General features: G+C 28.0%; 3 protein-coding genes across 7 annotated transcripts; all 3 read right to left on the reverse strand.

Annotated features, from left to right (window-relative positions):
• Nucleotides 1-473: 473 nt before the first annotated feature.
• RIOK2 (RIO kinase 2) lies at nucleotides 474-2,754 on the reverse strand. Of its 3 annotated transcripts, none has more exons than XM_017896637.1 (6): nucleotides 2,569-2,754; nucleotides 2,096-2,237; nucleotides 1,626-2,004; nucleotides 1,275-1,559; nucleotides 879-1,186; nucleotides 474-764 (listed from the first exon to the last, which is right to left on the reverse strand). In XM_017896637.1, the coding sequence occupies exons 1-6, from the start codon at nucleotides 2,632-2,634 to the stop codon at nucleotides 508-510; spliced, it is 1,437 nt and encodes a 478-aa protein (XP_017752126.1). In that variant the 5' UTR covers nucleotides 2,635-2,754; the 3' UTR covers nucleotides 474-507. The 3 variants fall into 3 exon arrangements, with proteins under 3 accessions (XP_017752126.1, XP_017752125.1, XP_017752124.1); XM_017896636.1 differs by having other exon boundaries at nucleotides 840-1,186; XM_017896635.1 differs by having other exon boundaries at nucleotides 474-1,186.
• Nucleotides 2,755-6,199: 3,445 nt separating this feature from the next.
• LOC108556266 (uncharacterized protein DDB_G0283697) lies at nucleotides 6,200-9,510 on the reverse strand. Its single transcript, XM_017912281.1, has 2 exons — nucleotides 8,582-9,510; nucleotides 6,200-8,300 (listed from the first exon to the last, which is right to left on the reverse strand). The coding sequence occupies exons 1-2, from the start codon at nucleotides 9,485-9,487 to the stop codon at nucleotides 6,303-6,305; spliced, it is 2,904 nt and encodes a 967-aa protein (XP_017767770.1). The 5' UTR covers nucleotides 9,488-9,510; the 3' UTR covers nucleotides 6,200-6,302.
• Nucleotides 9,511-13,022: 3,512 nt separating this feature from the next.
• On the reverse strand, nucleotides 13,023-16,743 carry abo (de-etiolated protein 1 abo). 3 transcript variants are annotated; one of them, XM_017912284.1, is made up of 8 exons: nucleotides 16,133-16,540; nucleotides 15,906-16,043; nucleotides 15,694-15,838; nucleotides 15,502-15,610; nucleotides 15,219-15,411; nucleotides 14,854-15,137; nucleotides 13,392-13,598; nucleotides 13,023-13,242 (listed from the first exon to the last, which is right to left on the reverse strand). In XM_017912284.1, the coding sequence occupies exons 1-8, from the start codon at nucleotides 16,538-16,540 to the stop codon at nucleotides 13,059-13,061; spliced, it is 1,668 nt and encodes a 555-aa protein (XP_017767773.1). In that variant the 3' UTR covers nucleotides 13,023-13,058. The 3 variants fall into 3 exon arrangements, 2 of the variants coding, with proteins under 2 accessions (XP_017767773.1, XP_017767774.1); XR_001890813.1 differs by lacking the exons at nucleotides 13,023-13,242; nucleotides 13,392-13,598 and adding exons at nucleotides 13,785-13,846; nucleotides 14,094-14,345 and having other exon boundaries at nucleotides 16,133-16,743; XM_017912285.1 differs by lacking the exons at nucleotides 13,023-13,242; nucleotides 13,392-13,598 and adding an exon at nucleotides 14,001-14,345 and having other exon boundaries at nucleotides 16,133-16,743.
• Between the last annotated feature and the right edge of the window lie 836 nt (nucleotides 16,744-17,579).

Raw genomic sequence — 17,579 nt, forward strand, 5'->3', positions numbered from 1 at the left:
GAGAGAGAGAGAGAGAGAGAGAGAGAGAGAGTGCGAGTAGGGTAAAGAATCATACAGACACATATCCTTTACCGTGTCGAATGTTACATAAGTAAGAATGCAAAAGAATTAAAACGTGTTACTGATAAATACAAAGTGACATGTACTAGAATAACGATTCGAATCTTATCCGTTCTCATCTGATTTTCGTTTTTCTTTCTAGTATCTTTATATTATCGTGCAACAGTAATTATCGATCCTAGTTACTACGAATAAAAGGCAATACTGAAGTTCTTTTCTTTCGTTCTTTTTTTTTTTTTCTTTTTCTTTTCTTTTTAAGCACCGAAACTATTTGAAAGAATTATGTACCATTTCCACAAATTCCTTTGGGGAAAAAAAACGTAAAATAGAAACGATTAAAACTCCATTAATGTATATGTTATTTTCTATTTTCGTTTTATTTTCTTCATTTTGTATTTTGTTTTTTCCTCCTTTTTTTCTTTTCAAGTAACAAACATGTATAATTTTTTATTCCCAACCCCATATTCCTGTCGATTGTTTAATCGTATCTCTGTTCTCCCTTCTAACTCTAGTTACCGCATTTGCCTCTCCTTTTACAAGGATTCTTCTGGATTTCTCTCTATCTTCACGTTTTTGCAAAGCTACTTTCACCTTTTTCTTAATGACTTCAGGAGCGATCGTAGCTGCTGTAGTATTACTGTACATACTTCTGGAATCGCTAAATTTTTCTCTTCCTACTTGCTCATCCTCCGAGTCAAACGTTTCTGCGGTAAGATGTGAATCTATTATATCTTCTTTATGCTTTGCATTTAAATCGTGTGACTTTTCATTTATCACACCTTTCACTGGTTTACTTGCTATATCCATATTTTCAATACCTTCTGCTACAATGTCATCTTTAGATAAAGGGACTAAATTCCTCTTTATATTTATTTCTGCGTCAATGAAAGATTCCTTCGATATACACGTAAATTCATTCCTCACAGTGTCCTCAACTTGAAGTTGCAAATAACTGATTTCCCCGGCAGTGTCCGTACCTTGATTTACTTCCTCCATACTCTCCTTGCATTCTTCATCGAGTTCTTCATCCTCAACTTCAATCATACCTATTTCCCTCAGAAGATCCTTCTCCATCTGTTTCGTAAGGCCGCTTGCCTTAATTTCTACGTCGATACAATCTTCTCTCCTACGTATAAATTCATTGATATAATTTAAATCGATCAATTCAAATCACTTATATTTCAGTCCTATTTTCAATTTTGATCATCACTTACGAAATATCTTCAAACGTTGGGTATAATTCGCTCTCATAAGCGAAACGTCTTTTAAAAAAATCACGAACACAATTTACGTCCCTTTCGAAATAGGTTTTAGCATCCACGTGCTCAGTGGAAATCATCTGCGGAAAATCAATAAGAATTGGTTTCCCACTATTTATTATCATGATATTAAATTCATTGAAATCACCATGAATAACTCCATGATTTCCAAGTTTTACGATCAAATTCATCAATTCGTCGTATAACGACTCGACGTCATCTATCGCGTACACACCGCATCTAAAACAAAATATAATTAATTAATGCATCGAACAATACACTGTAAGCGATAGTAATTTTACTTACAGGGGTCCACCTTCAACCAGCTCCATAACAACGCAATGTCTGTTGAGATCAATTGGTTTGGGTACAGGAAATCCTCTATCGAAAAGTGCTTTCATATATGCATATTCTCTTGTCGCTGATATCCTTGATAAATACAACCATGATGCTGATTTTCTGTGTTGATGATAATCTCTTTTACCTTTGATATTTCTGAAACAAGTCCTTCCTAATCTATGTAGTTTCAGACACACAGAATTCCCACCATCGTCAGCAACTATGTAAATATTAGATTCTTTTCCCACTCCAATCTGATTGCCAAAAGAAGCAATAGTACCTCTCTGTGCCAAAACTTTTAAAGCTAAATAATCGTAACCAGCATTTGTCAATCGATAACCATCGTCTAAAATTATAAAGTAAATGCCTTATTCTTCGTTCTTTTTATTAATCTATATTATCTAATATTATTTAAATGACATTAAGTATCAACTAACAATGTTTCCCACGTTCATAACTGAGAAGCCTATGCTTGCATAATTCCTTTAATAGCTTATGAACACCGCCATAACGTAAGTTTGCTATCTGAGCAGCCAATGATGCTGGAACAAGTTCATGATTCTTCATACCCATCTCAATCTATAATAATAAATATCAAACCATTCTCTAATAAATGTTAACAGTATTGTTATATTTCTCAAAAGAAGCATATCTTTATCTAGGATGCTTCTTTACACGTCATTTCTTCATTTATAACAAATAAAAGTAGATAATATAATCTAACGAAAATTAATTAATTTAAATAATCATTTTGTTCATCTGTCAACACATATTATGCAGCGAAAAATAAAATTCTTAAAATTTGAATATAACCTCAAACCGTGTTGTATATCTATAACATGGAAATTATACGTATAACAGAATATAATTTTAAATTAATTATTGCATATAATTGGTAACACATATTTACCGCTGTTAAAACACGAAAATCATCTCGAGTTAAATATCGCAGAATTGTCACGTTTAACTTTCCCATGTTTATTTCACGTTACCTCGCCGTAATCATTTATATTGCCAACAAAATTTGTCAGATACTAAACAGGTCATCCACGATAAATAAAAATATGTACATATTGAACGTCATATGTCATTTACTTTTACATCCACACGTTAAAACTTGAAATCAATAATAACCATTTTTAAATATTGAAACGATTAAAAAATCAACTTATTATCGCGAAATGCTTCTTTCAATTTTTACAGATTTCACCTGCTATATTTACGCTTGCGTCATATATTAATATTTCTATTACTTTAAATATAATTTAAGATATATATATATGTGTATATATGTGTGTGTGTATGTGTGTATGCACACGCGCGCGCGCGCGCGCGCACACACACACACACACACACACACACACACACACATATATATATTAAGCAATATAAAAAAAATAGTTTTTATATTAAATTACTATATTTTATCGTCTACATACGCATCACGTTTCTATGAAGTATTCGATTTTGAATCATAGGTTATCAATATTTTGTAATAAGAAATTATAAATACACTTAAATAGATCGTAATGAAATTGAAATATAAATTTCAAGAAAATTATTATTTGTTGATATTGTTGTTAAAAAAAACTACTTTCACAATTATCTCTCTCTTTTGCTATAAAATACTTGCAGGATTTTTCAAATTATTTTGTATTTTATCACACAAGTAGGATAATGAAAATAAATATTTATTGCTTGAACATTTAAAAAATACACATTAAATAAACCACTCACCAGTCAAACTAATATATTTAATAAAATAGTCATTTATTTTTTGAAAAATTAAATACTAATTATAACATCTAATATTAAAATTAAGGAATTTTCAGAAAATGAAATTGACTAGTTTCACTCCTGAGTAGCTTAAATATTGTGAAATATAGTAAAAAAAAGAAAAAAATTGATGTGATATTGAATTACAAATAAAACAAGGTGGAAAAGTACTTTATTTTTGTTGATCTAATTTATTAACTACAGATACTTAACAAATTGTTAATAGTAACATACATGCTACGCTTTGAAGAAATTGCTTGGTTAGAAATATTACGTCAATTGTTTAAAATTGTCAATTATGCATAAACTTGTAATGTAATTGTTAGGTATACATATAGACAACACTAAAGATGCAATGAATTTTCATCTCTAAACAATGAGAAAATAGCAACAATAATATTTATATAACGCAGAATGCGACAAATGATAAACACAATGAAAGGTATTATCTAAAATTTGTTGTGCACATGCTACGGTGAATTAAATTTACAAAAGCTGCAATGTTTCACGTGTTAATATGTAAAGTAGAAAAATAAAAAAAAATATAAAAAATAATCATTAGATGTGTCTTTACATAAAAATTGATTATGTCAGTCTACCTTTGTAATATTGTATTAATAATGTAATAGTACACTTGTATAGAACTTTTGAAACTAAATATCATAAACAAGTTCTTTTTATTAATAAACGTTTGTATTGATTTACTTATTTATTATTATATAAAGCGATATTCAAACAATTAATTAGAAACGCGAGATCATAAAACGTCATGGTTTAAGGAATTCTCTACTTTGTTTGTGCTATAATCACCTTTCTATTGTCATATAACTCAGCAATGAGTAATCAAATAACATACATTACGTTACATTTTGAGAAAACTTACATCAGAAATGCATAGTATAGATACTTACACGTAACTTACATATTTATATAAATTGTTATTAAAATTTAATGCAGAATATAACTTATGGCTATCGTTGCAAAGATGTTCGAACAATGAGGAATGAACAATGATTCAGACGTTTATTATTTCTAATTCGTACGCATTGAAAAATCAGTTATATTACCCATGTGTACACAAGTTTCAAACGTTAAAAAGTTAACATTGCATCACATAGTAATATATACATTTAATTGATCATTTAATCTTTCGTTACATATTATACACGATATTTATTGACATTTATTTAGAAATTCAATTGCAATATAATTTGAAAGAAATTCCTTCATTTTACTTAGTTCCGTAGGCTTTGTAATATTACAATCGTTTCGTGTCTGATATTAACTAGAAACGACAGCCGTCTTCGAGCACACTTATGCTTCTTTTGTCATGCATAAATTGCATGTATAATCAATTTACATGTAAGTATATCAAGTATAACCATTATTATTCTATGTTATCATTCTCAATGTTGAATACATTTGAAAAGGAAGACACTAGGAGAAAATACAAGCAAAGAATTGCGCTTAAGGCACAACGTAGCTATTAGAATCGCTCTGTTGATATCTACGTTGTATCGCTGTCATATACTCTACAGTATCATAATGCACGCGCGTATTGCCACAAAGATTAATATCTCTGAAATTTACTCCTCGTTATTTTCCTATAATTTTATTTAATTTTTATAAGTATTTTATAAGTATTTACTAAATTAGTTATTATTTTTAAACTGAGATACTAAAGAGTTACTAAATACGAAAAGGAAAGAAAAGAAAAGAATAGAAAAAATAAAGAAAATTAAAAAATGTTGAAACAAAATTTGTATATAAAGGAGGAAAGTAGACCGGGTAAATGAGAGCAAGAGGAGAAGAAAAAAGAGGAAAATGGCCGATGCTGATGTTAACGCTAATTTCAACGTACTGTTGTAAAAACTATCATTTAACTTAATCGAACAAACCGTGTTTTGTATCCTTAATATAATTACTTCGATATACAACACGGAACATATTATCTCTCGTTCTTGTCTCTCACAGTCACTGTTATCATACGCTGTCAATAATATGTAACATTTCAGAAAATACTGTGCTCTCTTTAGCTGAATTAATGAATAACACAAGCGCAGTATAAACAAAGTTTATACTAGAAAAACATCTGACAAAATATCTGACAAAAGTAGAAAGGAAATCCTTATTTTCACACTCTATTACTTTATAAGTGTCATTGGCTAACAACGTTAAAGGATATGTTAGAACAAGGCAATTGTAAGAAAGCAAATAAAATTTAAGAAATAGTGTCACAGGCTTAATGTAATTCAATTTCGGTTCACATGTTCAACGTGAGACATGATTCTATGATATTATCATAGGTTTAACATTTTTGTAATACATACGAAATACATTTAATTGCATGTAACGCGAGCGCTTTTAATAAATTATCTCTGAGTGTTCCGTTACATAAATATCGTACAAAAGTTAGAGACGATATTACTTTCAGTGTACATACATACATAAGCATTACTCATAAACTAATTACATGTACTTCTATGAATGATAAATGCGACGTATTTCTTATGACGTTAAATATCAGCATGTTGTTTCGTTTCACAATAATTCACATGAAATTCGATATTGCCAATCTAATTTTTATAGAATAAAAATATCATATTACAGAGTAAAAACATCCAAACGATGATTGAATTAACCGATAAAAGTTTTAAGATTTAGTTAAACGTACGCTCCACTAGTTACAAAAAAGATTCAGGAAAATTTTACAAATGCCTTTTGTACAGTAAAGTTTATAGACAGACGAAATGTCCAACGTTTACCTTATGCGTTGACCATAAGCGTGAATTGTTACAGTTACACTTACCAATATGGTATCTTTGAAAAAATACGATAGTGTGGTTCGTTGCACCAAGCCGAATATTATTAATCATGCGTGTATTTATCGCCGGGCGAGACTAACTTTTCTTCATTGCCAAATATTGATCCATCATCTGATAACTCGTTTGCATCAACTACTGATTCCTGCTTTCTCTTATCTCGAACCTTTTTATGTGATCGCTTAATAGAGGTCTCCTGTAACACTTTGATATAATTTTTCATTTTCAAACAATTCGGCGGTGTCACAGTCGATAATATGTTTTCCGTGCTAGTACTCGCACAGTTTTGGTCATCGATTGTGAAATTTGTTGGACGTTCGATGTCATCGTTACTGATCAATTTATCGTAAATCGATTTATTCATTACATCATCCACGGTAATACATTCATTTGAAAATTCTAATGGATTGTATGTTTCATTTGCCGTATGTTCCACTGATATTTCATGTTTTTCGTCCTCGTGTTGGTTATTTCTACTTTGTCGTGAACTATTTCCTCGTTTATTTTTTTTATGAGATTTTTTAATGGAATCTAGATTAGGATATAATTCAGTAGTTGACATATTCCTTGGTGTCAACCTGCCTGTTACATTATCGAAGTCGCAATCTTCTTCTATGTCTTCATTGTTAACATTATCATTTGAATCTATTGTAATATCATTATTTTTCGTTTTTGCACAATTATTTGGAAAGTTTGGTACAGGTGTTAAACACCGTGAGAAACTAATATTTGTAACAATGTCTTCTGAAAGTTCATTTTTCTCGTATGGTAAATCGTAAAAATGAGAATACTCTTTATCAGAGGCAGATGCAATTAATGATTTTTTTCTTTTAAGAGGTGTAAAAATTTTAAATTCTTCTTTTGAGGTATCCAACTCTTGTAATTCAGAATCACATGACATACTCCTTTCAAAATCTAGTGATACATCTTGTTCTTTCTTTCTTTTACTTGGAGATAATTTATCTAAAGACGTATTTACATTTGCGCTCGTCGCTGAGGAAGTGGAATCTCCAGTATTTGTAGTAACATCTAAATCTGAAGACGAGTCTTGCACACCGTTTTTACATTTAGATATACCATCGATATTAAACATTTTATATTTACTATTTGATATTACGTCCATATCTTTGTTGAAATATTCTTGCCGTTTTAAAAACCCAGATAATATTTTGTTATGTTTATCCTTTTTGTGAGATTTTTTAACTGAATTGAATTGTGACAATAAAAGTCTGCTAGAATTCACCTTCTCGGGAGTAGACGATCGTTCTCCTATTGATGCATCAAGGTAATCCTGTTCTACAAACATTTTACTTTCATCGATAATATTTTCACGCTGTTCAAAATTTTTCGAAGATTTTATACTCTCTTGTCCCTCGGTAACATTAAGTTTGCCTTGTAAAACTTTTGGACTGAACAACCTTCTTTTATTATCATCCTTAGTTTTTTTATGAGATTTTTTTATAGAGTCTTTAGCAATGGTTTGCAAAATATTTATACGATTTTCAGGAGTAATTGATTTTTGTGAATCTAATGTAATTTCTTTTCTTGGTTCTGGCGTTGTTGACCTAGCTTTCGCCGTTAAATCAATTCGCCTATTAGACAAATTATTCGCGTCGATGTTATCACGATCTTGAAGTAATTCATGTTCATCTGAAGTTTGAAATTCCGAAACACATTCTATTATATTTCCCTCTGGTTTTATTGTAGCATCAAATTCATGTATTTTTGATTCAACCTTAGAGTTGTTTGATGACCAATCAGACATTTTTGATTCTTTTAAAATATGTTCCTTTTCTTCGGTATAATCGAAAAGTGAACCTGTATCTGACATATCGTCTTCAGAATGGCTCGATGCCAATTCATTAACATTGAAATTTTTATTACTACATCGATCTATATCCGATTTAGAATCTTGCAACGTATCGATATATTTCTTATGTCGAGTTAATAAAGGTCTAGTTCTATCCTGAAGTAAGTTTTCGTCGTTTACAAAATTATTTGTGAACTGCGTTGCACAATGCTCATTTCGTTTCGATGATCTTTCCTATATACATTATAAAATTTAAATTAACGATGATGTTAAATTAATACATGTAACTATTTAATCAATATAGGCTTCTCACATGTCACATCTACCATTCCCTTCCCTCTACATTCCACAGAATGCTCTACCTTAAATGTATAAAACGTGTGTAGAACTAGAAATTAATATCTTGATCTTTTCTAGTGATAAAATCAACATGGGAAAAGCCTATTTTATTCAGAAGTAAAAAACAAACAATTCTAATTAAAAGAGAAACGATTCATTAAGTTCTAGTTGCTTACCTTCTTGTGACTTCTTTTAATAGCACTCATACTTTCCGGAATTAAACAAATTAAATTTTGAGGTGTACATGGCCTACTATCATCTTTATCGTGAAATTCATGAAGTAAATTTCTTGAAGTATTCATGGCAACATTACTTGTATATTTTAAACTGCCCTTAATACGCTTTAATGACTGTGAATTAGGTGTTGCAGTAACATAAACGATATTATCAATAGTTTCTTTTAAACGACTACGTAACAGTGGAGTAAAATTAGATGAACATAATGGTTTTTTGCTCAACTTGGTATTAGGTGTAGAATAATGTATCATATCATGTTCCTTTGGATTTTGTTGAGATGGTGTTTCATTTTGATTTTCATCGATAGAATCAGAAGATGAAAATAATAAACTACTGTTTGCAGAATCACTAGGATTGTCATCAAAGCTTAAGAATTTGTTAGAAACAGACAACGGAGGATTGAAGTTTAAGCTTAAAGATTTTCGTATATCTTTCTTTATGTGTCTAAACCTTTTCGGGCTAGGAGTTAAATTGAAATTCAATGACTTCTTTATCTTCGTTTTTCCATAATAGGGTGGACTGTTATTGGCATTTAATGCTCTCATTATTTTAGCAGATCTAGACAAATGTTTGTCTTCTTCAAAAGAACTGCTCTCTGAACTGGAATTACAAACACTTGCATCAAAATTCAAAGATCGACTTATTCTGTATCTAACGAAACGTTTATTTTTATGTGGTACAGATCTGCTACACGATACATATCTATGTTTAAATGAGAATTTATTCTCCTCTAAAGGGCTCCATGCAATAAAATATTTCTGATCCAATTCATTATTACAAATAGCATAATCCTCTTTACTTTTATCAACGCTCATTTTTGTAACAGCTGTACAATCATCAAACATAGCTTTATTCAATATGTTTTAAACATAAAGATTAACACGTATATATATATATATAAATATATGGCAAAATCTCTTTCATTCACAACTCCATATGGTTGTAAATTTCTGTCTCCATATGTATGTAGACAAATTGTAATAAATTGCTAGAAAATGTCAATGTTAAATTGGTATTTAAATTATTTTATAGCACATTCTTGTAATAATGAATGATTTTGTTTAACTATAAGTCTCTTCGGAAATAGACATAATCTCCATTCTGTGACACTGCAACAAAATTCAATACTACACATTAAAATATAATATATATATATTATATATGTGTGTATTTTAAAATACTTCATATTTTTATTTTGAAAGCAATTCTATTCACATAATATTTTATATACTAATTTTCTCATGCTATAATATGTAATAACTCTTTTTCCCTCTCTTATGATTAGTATCTCTCCTGTAGTAACTCTTTTATGTCATGCTAATGTTTAAGGTTTGAAGTTCAAATTCTTTCATATGTTACTTAAATTTAAGGTTTAATTCAACTGCTAAATAATGAGTTTATAATGAGTTTTTTCATAAAAATTACTTTTTAACAATATTATACTAGTCTTTTATTTTATAATTTCTGAAAAAATATCAATCACTTTAGGTATTTAAGTAGATATAAGTAGAAGTAACTACACATTAATTACCAAAACTCTAAGTATTATATTTTTATAACATATATAATATATAACATATATATATATATATATATCTTTGTACTACAATTTAAGATATGGTTATGTATATATGTAATTTACATTCATTTGCATGTGTAATTTATGTTGCATTTGACATGAAATATAGATATAAATATCTTTTAGATTTCAATTTTTAATTCTATTATATCGGATATGCAATTTTAATCTTACCAAGCAAAAATTTTGAAATATATGGAAAATATGAAAAAAAATATTTGAAATAAAAACTATAGGATATTAAAAGCGGCAGATCATGTTAATCTTATATGAATTTTATAAAGTTCTATTAATTTTTAATTTTAATTTTAATTTTAATTTTAATTTTTAATTTAATACTGCGTATTCTTATAGCTAATATCAATGCATTTTCAAAATTATTTGTATCTTTTACGTAAGTCATTCTCGAGATATGAAATTTCAAAGATGTCATCTGCATTACCACTGCTTGATATATATCATATTGCTCAGTAGATGTTCTACATCACAAAATAAAGATAACTTTCACTTTATTTAATGTTAAATAAATATCAGTATGATTTATTCTCATTCATGTCTTATAACTTTTCTCTGACATATGTCTCCATATCTTCTATTTCAAGATATTTGCCTTGAAAGACTAAAATAATACTGTCCTACATATGTATAGTTGATATATTAACCATATTGTTATAGTTACAAAATAAGTAAAATATAATGCTACTTACAGTTTCAAGTAATCTGTTTGATCGAAGTAATATAAACTAGCCGTCCTCGAAATGCAAACATAAAAACTCAGAAATCAATTCTTTCTTTACTGCACTTTTGTTTTCTTTACGTACTGAATTATATATACTAAAATCAAAAATTCTATTTACTAGATACACGACACGTATAAAGGATATTCAGCTCAACTAACATGCACTCTACTTTACACAGAACTTAGCATGGCTTCGCATGACTTCTTCAAGCTTTCAATACCTTCTTTACAGTCGATATAGCGTATGGAATAGGTGGCGTTGTATATTTCCCATAAAACTGTTCTATTTCCCCTATTTATTTTATTCATTTCAAATATTAAAATTTTCTATACAAATTTATTTTGTAGTCAATTTTTAAAAATTATTAATATAATATTCACAATGAAAGAAAATTGTGAAATTATTAATATAAAAAAAAGTATATTTTATCATACTGTTGTCCGCAACTCGAACCATGAGTGCGAGATGTATAGAAAAGACACCTCGCTTTTTCTTTAAGTCAGTTAATTATACTTTCTGAGTTTATTATATACCCAATACAGTATAAAGGTTCTATGGTATGTTCTCTCAAGGTATAACATAACATCTTTAACGTGACTTTCTATTATACAAGGCAAATTGCGACAAGCAACAAGGCATTTAAATTATTTTCAAGTTAATTTATTACGTTTTCATCTTATTATTGATTAGTATAAATAAGGTTTGAAATATCTTACAACGGGCTAATTTTTCTAGAAGACCAGATTCATTTTTAGTAATTTTAATATAATAAAAAATTTAGTAGTTTTCTAAAATGACGTTTTTATTTTCCCACAAACATTTCCTTATTATTTCCCTAGTAGATGAAAAAATCATCGGTAGATTTTTAAATATAACAAATATATTATAAAAATTGACTACCTTCACGTTTTTATCATGTTTTCAATATGTATTACAAGATATATCTGCAAGAATAAAACTGTATTATAAAAGCAAAAAGAATTATATAAATTTATATTCTTCACATTCATATATTCTTATTATTAATATTAAAATTTTATATTATATTATGTGAAATATATAAAGCACAAAAAAGCAAGATTAATCCAATATTTACTAAATAACAAAATATGTCCATGGCACTGTTTCAAAACTTTTATACGTATATTAGATGAATTTATGTACAAATAACGTAAATTACTCATTCAGTTTATTTTATAACTTATCAATTTAATATTTAAATACTAAAAATTTCAAATATCTTTGTTCATTTATGATGATGAAAGAATAGGTTATTTTTTTTTTTTTCTATTGATGATAGAATTACTGGCATAAAATTTGATTATACATCATGGCAAATCCTGATTCGACAATTTCTAATTCCAACATATTAAACATTATACTATAACGAATTTATTATGTATACTAAGCATTGAAAAACTTTAATAAAAATTAAACCTTCATTAATATTGTTATTATTACTTGAGGCATTTAATATCCAGTAGATATATTACAGCCTTATTGTTCATTTTGCATAAACATTCAGTCAAATATGAGTAAGTTATTTTGCAAGCATGAATATAAATAATAATGTTAATACAGACACTAAATTTGCTTCTTAAAATTATTAAAATACAAAAATACAGTACAGAGCAATCACTACCAATATTGTATTCAGATATAATAAATCTCTGTATAACGTTAATTTTTATAAGATGAATGGAAGTTTCAGCAAAAAATGGTATTTCTTGTACGTGTAATAAAGTAAATCAGCCTTATATAATGTAGTAAACAGGTGAAAATATTTCCGTATAATTTATACAGCCTATAATAATATTCATATAATACTGATTTACATAATAAAACGTATTCTCTGGATTATACTCAGTTCTAATTGTAAATGATTCAAGATTAAACATACAAAACATTACAAGAACAGAGAAAATATTAATGAATTATAAAATACTTTCTTAGTACAATTATTTACATTTACATTAACTTTTCGGAAAATTTCTCAATTCGAAAATGTTAACAATAACTATTATTAAAACTGTACAATGAGATCGTATTTATTGAAAAAATGTAACGTGGAATATGTAAAAATATTTCGTTGAGAAATTAAACATGCCTAACATGGAAACTAACGATGTATTCAGCATTTGTTCGTTGAACAGAAATAGCAAACGGATCTGTTGGGTGGAAGGTAAATGCAACCAGTCGTCTCGCAGCTGTAGGTGTTGTACGGCCTAATATTCCCGCATACATTCGAAATTTTAAAAGACCAGAATCACGAGCATAAAACCTTTAAAAACAATAAGGCAATATTAAATAATTGTGTCTAAGTATTAATTGTTGCTAAAAAGAAAAAAAAAATGTTAACAAGTCGTAGGAATTTCTTAAACGAAATTTACAGATCATAGTCAAATATGAAAAGTCAAATAAAAATTATACCTTATGGGATGTTCGCCACAAGCTTTGGGACGCTCCATCATGGATACCCATTTGTCATCGTAACAAAATAAAGATAAGTCTAGATATGGAGAACTAGAGTAAGATTGAGCGCATATCGGCAATTGAGCAAGTAATCTTTTTGTAGCTTCTGTAACACCACCATATCTAGCACTTATTATTGTTTGCTTAAATCTCTGTTGTAACAATCTATAATACAATTATAAAGTAACACTGATTAATTACTATGTATCAACTCATTCCAGTAATACTTTCAAAAATGTAACTGAATTGAGGAAGAAGTGTGTGAAATTTTGCAGAGCACTGATATGATTTCTTATCAATAATCCTCAAATTTGAATTATACTGGTATCAATGTTTATGTTTATAATTAAAGGGGGACAACAAGGAAAAGTGAAAAGAGAATTCACCATTGTACAATGCTTTGTTATTTTGACCTGTAAAAAATCAAATTTGTATAATTCTTTCATTTTATCGCAATATAAATTATATTAATAAATCTGCAAGATTTTCCTAATTAATATATATTCAAATGCAACAGAAATTGAACTATTTTCAAGATTATCATATAATCAAGTAGAAATGTGCTGTCATAATATTTTATGTTATACTTGAAAATATTACTTGAAAAAGTAACATGAAAAATATATTGGGTTTATGTGGAAAATAGTTACTGTTAGTAACCTTGCAGGAAGGATTTTATTTAAACTTTCAGAAATATATTTCCCAAAAGATAATCGGATGGAAACCGAAATGTCCTATTTTGTGGAGCTGTATCGTCTATAGTTTGATTGCATCTGTCTTTATTATCCTGTATTTCGAAAATAAATTGTTTCTTCTGTTTTAACATATTCGTAAGAATAGGTTTACATCTTTATGATTTTTACTGTAGTGAACTTCAAGCTTTCCTTGTTAAAGAGCGTAGTAACTCTAATCCTAAAAATAAAATTTGATTTCAGTCAATTTGATTGAAATCAGGAAAATCTCGCTAATTTATTAATCATTCTTACATTGTGATAAAACAAAAATTATAGAAATTTAATTTTTCATACATCAAAAATATGACCCAGTATTTGTTAATTTAAGCATTAAGTGCAGGTCTAATGATTAGTTTGTATGAACAGATTCTAAGATGTAATAGGGTGAACAAAATTATGTTATGTAGAGCAGTTTGAATTGTATTCTGAAGCATTACTATAGTTGGTTGTTTAATAATTATGTAAGATGTTCCAAAATTATAATAAATGAAAAGAAACATTTAGTTCCCTTACTTTAATTTGAGTAAAAAATGAGTATACAAAATTTAATTAAATGTCCATGTTTTAGAAATATAATTTCACATTATGAACTATATATTTTATCATAAAAAAATGAACATTTTATTTTACCTTATAATACTGGAACATCTTGTAAATTATATATTATATTCTCATAAATACTATACCTCGCATGTATATTGTTAGATGGAGAACACATATATTGACAATCGCCACTCATTCTCGCATTCCTGAAAAAATCGCTGAAGTTTTCAAATTGTGTTAATAATTGTGTAGATGTATTATCATATGCAGCTAATATTTTAGCAGTAACCATATCGTAAACCACCAAAAGTGCGGGTTGCACATTGGGTTCATTTGCTTGAAGTGTCGCCACTTCTTCACTTGCAAATCTTACAAGAATATGATTTGTATCTAATAATTGCATTTTCCACATTCGTAATGCATTTAACTGAAACATTAATTTATTAAAATGGCATACATTAAAAAACACTCTGATGCTTAAGATTACTATTTAAATTTTATACAATACTTGGTCAAAGTATTGATAAAAACGCCTTAATTCATATGGATCTCTCGTTGTATCGCTAATATACGTCGCTCTTTTGTACAAATAAACCAATAACTTATGTTTAAGACAGTTTATTGTTACGTCTCTAAATGGACGACAGTTCACACCTGGACATGCACTTCTAACTAAATAAGCATCATCCTCTAAACAAAACCTGTTTCAAGTTAAAAGTAGTTACTGACAATATAATAATGCTTATTGCAACAAATATGACATAAAAGATATCTTTTTACAGAAGTGGTACCTTCCTATTGTTCTAACATTGATAAACATTCCATCGAGAATTTGAAATATATGAATGGTCTGATGCTGTACTGATAAAACTGCTAATATATCTTTATAGAGATAGAGACCTACATAAATAAAAATGTTTACTAAATAATCTGAATAAATAAAATAAACATCTGTTTATAGTCATATACTTGATAATATTTACCCTGATTGTGAGACAAATATATTTTATCTACTTTAAAATGTCTAGTATCACATAATTTTCCTCCATGTAAATCAACAAGATGTAAACTATAATCTTCAAGCGGTGACCTAGGGTTTGGAGTCAGCGCTTCATTGTTAGAATAAATCTTAAAAAATAAAATTTAATGTTGACAAGCAATTTAAGAATTAACTGTTGTATGATAATATCTTTACCTGATAAAAGTGTGGTCTTAATTCATCTGGTATATGGGCAGCTGAACCAACAATTACATATCTGCCATCGTCTGTAAATAAACTACATTCTCTATTTAATTGTTCATTGCTTTGAACCACATTAACAATCCATTTAGCCTATAAATATCATAATATATCTTGTTATTAATTTTCTTTAAAATTTCATTTATAAATCATATTAGAAAGTTAAAAATAATATAATATACCTTAAAAAATCGACTAAAAATGTTTTTTCTAATTTGAAAAGTACATTTATCATTCTCATGACCAACATATTCGCCTTCACAACTTGCTAATAAATCAGCAGCTGCTGATGCACCACGATATTCATAAACTTCTATAGAGGTTTGATCAGCACTAAATGCTATTAAGTAACGACCATCAGGACTAAATTTTCTGAGAAAGCATGGAGGTTTTTCAACATTCATAACAGTAAAATTAGGAAATACATTTTGATAAAATTGTCTGGCACTATGCACATGCGTTCCTGGATAAGGACAACCAAATGTTTCTCGCCGTTTTAAGCGTAGAATTATATTCTGTGGACCTATTTTACGAGGCTTAATAGGGCAAGGTTCTGTCACGTATTCAATCTTTGCCTCCTTTTCAGCCATCCCTTGCGAATATTTGAAACATGTATCAAAATATTCATTTCACTTAATATGTACGTACGTGTAGACTGTACAACATAAAATGCTTTCTTCTCTCTCGTAATACTAACAGATTTCAAGCACTCATTTTTTCTTGGTTATGTTTCATGTTTCGTTCGATTATGTTTATGTAATTTTGAAGTTTAAATTGATTTTACATTATTAACGAAAAATATTCTTAGAAAGGTAATTATGATTAATTCTTGGTTTGGAGCCTAAATAATTGATATAATATTTTTAACTAAATTTTTTTTCATTTTACCATAAAAACACTATTAGTTTAAACATATTTTGCATTTAAATCTGATCATTCTCAGTTTGCTTCCTTATTATTCAACTTACGAAACTATAATCCGATCTAACAACTGTTAAGATATCAATTTTTCTTTCTTTTCGTTTTTATTGTTATACTTATAAGAATCACTTTATTATTACATAGCACTTTATAAGAATTATTTTATTATTACAAACATACTATACTCATATATACCTATACTCATATCGTACACACGCATGCGCATATGTGTATCACATACTGATTAACCTGTACGAATTATATAAAGTTACAACAGATACCGAATACTCTAACGTTATTCGTTACAAAGATAATGAGTATAGATGAAAATTTGTCACTATCTTAATGATAATAATAATAACAGCAACAACGATAATAATAATGGTGATGATGACAATAATAATAATAACAACAACAATAATAATAAATAATAATAATAACAACAACAACAATAATAATAATAATAACAATAATAATACGCTGAAAAAAAACAATAATAATAATAATAACCTATAGAAATCAAATAGTTTTGACAATTTCTTTTCATTTTCCTTTATACAATTAAATTTCCATTTAAAATTTATTACTTCTGTAAGTGTAAATTACCATTTTTTATATAATTTTTCATATAATCATATAATTAATCATATAATTTGTCCTTTTAAAAATATCTATACAACTTCTACATATTTAGTTACATGCAAAATA

Source organism: Eufriesea mexicana, unplaced genomic scaffold (assembly GCF_001483705.2).
Source record: "Eufriesea mexicana isolate 0111107269 unplaced genomic scaffold, ASM148370v2 scaffold320, whole genome shotgun sequence".
NCBI classification, from domain to species: domain Eukaryota; kingdom Metazoa; phylum Arthropoda; class Insecta; order Hymenoptera; family Apidae; genus Eufriesea; species Eufriesea mexicana.